This window comes from Trachymyrmex septentrionalis, unplaced genomic scaffold (genome assembly GCF_001594115.1).
Source record: "Trachymyrmex septentrionalis isolate Tsep2-gDNA-1 unplaced genomic scaffold, Tsep1.0 scaffold83, whole genome shotgun sequence".
NCBI lineage: Eukaryota > Metazoa > Arthropoda > Insecta > Hymenoptera > Formicidae > Trachymyrmex > Trachymyrmex septentrionalis.
This window is the reverse complement of record NW_017306018.1, coordinates 816,219-821,693: the sequence shown is the minus strand read 5'-3', so window position 1 is coordinate 821,693 and position 5,475 is coordinate 816,219. Positions and strand designations below refer to the sequence as shown.

The 5,475-nt window shown below is 29.9% G+C and overlaps 1 protein-coding gene across 1 annotated transcript in view; it reads left to right on the top strand.

Moving 5' to 3' along the window:
• Nucleotides 1–5,475, top strand: part of LOC108755125 (5-hydroxytryptamine receptor 1-like) — a 43,862-nt gene that overhangs the window by 30,583 nt on the left and 7,804 nt on the right. Inside the window, exons 3-4 of the mRNA XM_018497952.1 lie at nucleotides 1,449–1,741; nucleotides 2,696–2,939. Coding sequence (XP_018353454.1) covers nucleotides 1,449–1,741; nucleotides 2,696–2,939 — 537 coding nt within the window. The remainder of the gene's footprint in view (nucleotides 1–1,448; nucleotides 1,742–2,695; nucleotides 2,940–5,475) is intronic.

The window sequence follows — 5,475 nt, the reverse complement described above, 5'->3', positions numbered from 1 at the left end:
CATTTGCTTTTCCTTGATTTGTTCCTATAACAAAATCATTTCTCTCAGTGTATTTTTGATTTTACAGAATTTTATATCAATCGCATATAAATACAAAAAACAAATCTAATTAAAATATAATAAATGTTACAAAAATAACAAAGTTGATGGAATCATTATATGAGATAGCAATAATTACATATTCCATGATGTTATATTCGAAACTGCTGAAATTTATTTTTGTGATCTTTATTATGTTTTAATTGGATTTCTTTTTCTTCTTCTTCTTCTTCTTCTTCTTCTTCTTCTTCTTCTTCGTTAAACTTGTGTTACACCTCTCTCATATTGCGCATGCTGATTATTTAATTGCCACAAGCATATGGGATTTATAGTTTTAATGCTGGTTCCGAATGACAAATTTTTCGAGAGGTGTTTCTGTGTGTTAATTGGATTTGATTTTTGTATATACATATATGCGACTGATGAAGACTTCAGTCGAAACTAGTTTTGCTCGAAATCTTAATATATCTAACACACATTAAATTTTAATTATTTTTAATATCCTGTATTATAAGCTCGTCTTTAATCGAATTTTTATTAAATCATTCGAGTAATTATGCCGAATTTTATTATTAGAGTTTATATTGTGTTGGAAATAATCATTTGAAGGTCTCGTATTATTATATATTATTCAAATGTAGGGAAATTTTTTTTTTAATATATATTTGAAGTTATTTATATCATGTGAAGAGAGAATATGAGAACCTGTATAGAAGCAGTTTGTAATTTATAATTTTTTTTGTTTTTTATATAGGTTTGTAGTTTTCCACAACTATTTGCGTTTTTTCTTTTATTCTGGATAAGGATTTTTGTTTTATACGGAAACGAAGAAAATGGAAAAGTATGAAATGCGTGTTCCGTCGGTATTGCAGTCGACAACAGCATCCCCTTAAGGGGATCCTAAAGTCGTCTGTATTACCGATTTAGTAGGACTTACACACATACGATTTACGTGTCATTGATATATCACTACACACTACTACATCAATATCGCACGCACACGTACGTATAAATTTCTTTTCTAACTAATTAATCTTTTATATTAGGTAGCTAAGTCTAATTCTAAGTACACAATATTGCTTGTTCATGTAATCCCTAGCCAAACCAAAATTGTTTTCTACGTATAAAATATAAAATAAATATATATAAAGCAAATATTGTTGCGAGTCAGAAGCCGATAACAAAATTATAATTTTTCAACTTTCTTTCATTTTTGACATAAAGTCGATCGGTTTGGACTATATTTTCGCTTATACATTTTAATTGTGAATAAAGATTTTTAATGGCAGTTAGAAAACTTATTCGAAAAATAATCAGTAAAACAGACGACTTTAGGATCCCCTTAAGAATATCTACACTTACCATATGGCAATGACATAGGAATTTTGTAAAAATGTATTTTCTCTTAGGCATTTTTTTTGACTGCGCTGCTCCTCTTCATCACTTTCCTGACGGTAGCAGGTAATGCTACCATCTTTTTCATCATCATATACTTCAAAAGATTTCGACGCTCCAACTACTTGGTGATCAGCTTAGCGGTGAGCGACTTGCTGGTCGGTTTAATAGTAATGCCACCAGCCATAATCTATCAAGTATCAGGTGATTGGTACTTCGGTTCTATCTCGTGTCACATTTGGCTCAGCGCCGACGTGCTCAACTGTACCGCCAGTATCTTCAATCTCTGTATGGTTTCCATAGACAGGTGAGTTAATCATTCAACGATCTTTCATTAATATTCGAGGAATTAGAAGAAAAACTTAATGGCTAGGAATGAAATTTTCACGAAAGTTGACGTCGTGCCATCGGTTCTGTTAATTAACGTTCCTGCCAGATATGCACTTCAACATTGTAGAATGTAACGTTTTCGATCCAAGCGTTTACTCTGATTTGGGTTGGATAATGTTCTATTATTGGTTGACGTTATCAATAGGAACATGCAATGTTATTAATTCAACCTAGATTAGTGCAAACCTGTTGGGGCCATTAAATATACGCTATAAGATAATTTAATATTATATAACAAAAGGGCAAATCAATGCATACTTTATCCATTCACGTGAAGGTTAGTAATTGTTGACAATTTTGGTTAATTAATTCTCTAGCTATTATCAGATTGTTTTAATGTTCATGATACAAGACAAAATAGTTAGATGGGTTTAAGCTTTAAACGGTAACGTTAAAAAAAATCATACCGACGGCAACGACGATCTGACAGACACTGCTATCATGTTTTCGCTCATTTTATAAGTTCATTATAATAAAAAATGTATGTACAGTATGTACATGTATGCGCGCGCGCATACGTATGCATGTATGTATAGTATTATTTCGCCCCAATTCTGACCATCTATGTAGCCAAATTAGAGAGAGGAGAGATGTGAAAGAGAGAGTGAGAGTGGACGTTGAAACATACGCTCTGTCTCATAGATGCATGCACAGAGGCAAGACCTACGAATCGAATGCATCTTTTATTTGGCTGATTTCCAGTATCAATATTTCTCAATGTTGTTTATCAATCTTCACAGAATTCAAGGATTGTTACATCAATTTTTATTAATTTTATTTTTATACTAAATTAGTCATATAAATACTGACTAATTATATATAAATATATATGAATATAGAAATTTTCTTATTTCTCCTTTTTATGTTAAAGATTCTGGCTGATTATGAAACCGCTAAAATATGAAACGAAGAGGACGAAGTTACGGATGTCGCTATACATCATCATCATTTGGTCATTAGCCATGTGTATTAGTCTGCCGCCACTTTTAACCATGGGAAATGAATATGAAGAAGTACAAAATGGGCCCACTCTTTGCGCACTTTATCAGCATTTTGTCTACCAAATCTACGCGATTGTAGGAAGCTTCTATATTCCACTACTCGTCATTATTCCGGTAGTATATTAAATAAGTAAACTTAGACAGCAAAATAGTTTAATGTAATTAATTCTATTTACATAAGGTATCTCAGAAAAAGTGTATATCCTTTCATTGACAGATTCTGTGGAACATTTTAAGACGAAAAGTTTTATACGAAAATGTCAAGGTTATAGTGCTTTCCAAATTATAAACGATTAAAATTTGTCTTAATAGTGTCTGAAATTCGTGTGCTCAGACATAGTACGTTGCGCTGTTGTGAAGATGTCCTTGTACATTGACTCGTTTTTTAAATATTAATAATAATTGATGCGCTTACTACAAAAATGTCTAACTGCCAAAATTCGGTTTCTTATTTTAAAGCGTAAATAGTTGTTCAGGTTAATATAACGCTTTAAAATAGGAATGCATTAATGATAGTGTAAAGTTTATCTACATTGATAATTTCATGGAAAAGATTGAATATAAAAAATTGACAAAATAGTAAATAATCAGAAAAAAATATCAAAAATATTAATCTGATGTTAATGTATTTATACAAAGTTGTTGACATATGTTCAGCAATTACGACGCAATATCAAAAGATAAAAGAAATAGTGTTGATTGAATAATTAATATATAAAAAAAATTGTGTTTTCAAGATAAAAACAGTAATAATTCAAATAACGGATGATTGCAATAATATCGCGATAGTAAATGCGCGTTGCAACTCACAATTTGTTTCAAATTTCATTCTTAAGATAAAAATCTGACATTTTGGCTACATTTAAGCCATCATCAGCGAAGTCCAAACAATAACTTCTATTAATATAGATACAAAGAGCAATCGCAATAGCATCAGTTCTGGAGTGCAGCAGAATGAGCCTCTTCCATTCCATGTTTAAAAGGTCAACTGTCAATTAATTATTCGACTAAATGAACACCACTGCAAACTGTGATCGCATGTTGATTAATAAAATACGTATGTTTCGCAACATTAATTTATAGTTATAAATTGCAGAACTCTCTGTATTAACCTGGACCCTTATTTTTGAAAAAAAAAAAACGTATACAAATAATTAGGTAAATGCTATAGTTAATAGTACATAATGTATAGTATTTTCCTAGTTTTTCGGATACTATATTTCTTTTCAAGAATAGGGGCTTTGATCGAGCAAGTTATAACAGAATAATGAGTAAATTGTGTTGAAATAAATGTATACATTTCCAAAATTCATACAATTAGGTATACTATTTTTATAGAAATAAGATATATTTTATTTTTTTAATATCTTATTAATATAAAGAAGTACGTAGATAGCTAAATTTGCAAATTTTAAATATTTTTCATTTTCATACATGTTTTAACCCTAGCTCGCTATATCTATTTTTAAGTCTACTTCGACCAACTTCGATTAACTTTAATTGACAATTAGTTCATTGGAATTAATCAATTACATTTGTCAACGACAAATGTGATTAGCCAATTCCAATGGACTAACCGTCGATTAAAGTTAATCAGAGTTGGTCGAAGTGGTCCTTAATTACTTTCCCTGTTACATCGAGGCCTGTAGAATTTTGTCACGCTATATCTTTGAATTAAAAGTATATTTTTTAGTTTAGCACATGTAGAATTGATACATCAAAAATAAAACAGAAGTATAAATAAGAATCAAATAAAATATTTCTTTTTCAAGTAATATATTATAATTTAAACGAATTTAGATCAAGGAATTGAATCCTCTTAACTCGAGAACAAATCTGTGCGATCTTATGGGAAGTTCAGGGACGAAATACAAAGTTAGAATTTAAAAGAGATTATTTGAAATTTAAGATCTAGTTTATTTTTAGAGTTGAATTACAAAATGTAATTGGTTACAAACGTAAGACATATATATATTTAAAGTTTTAAACTTACTTTAATATGATAGATTTAAAATAGTAACATATTTTATTTAAGATTCCAAACTAATGATAGACATTTTGTACTTAAAATTATAACCTAAAAATGATAAGCATATTTTGGTTTACTTAAAATTAAGAACCACGGATGTAATAAACATATTCATTTAATTTAAAAATATGACAAACATACCTTTCTTATACTAAGAGTATAATTTAATATATTAATTCAACGCTATAAAATTAAAATGCTAAATATATTTCAAAATTTACTTTTTGTATACTGAAGTTGTAAATTTTTCTATCTTAATAAATTTTTCATTGGTCATCCGTAGACAAGTTCGTATATAGTCAGCAGATTAAAGTGAAGAAATTGCCTTTGCATTCATGTTATAATTAATTAATAGACCATGGAGCGAAGGATGGATAAAGAATATCTAAGGCTCATTAATTTTTTTCTGAACCTTATTTCGGTGATTATAGCGAAAGAAGGAGGAAAGAAATTAAAGAAGAAATTAACTAGGATTTTGTAATAATCAAGGGAATCGGGGAGAAGAGCATAAAGAAAATCGATTTTGGAAATCACTCTCTCTCTCTCTCTCTGTGTGTGTGTGTATGTGTGTGTGCGCGCGCGCGCGCGCGCGTGCGCGTATGTGTGTGATCAAATTTCATC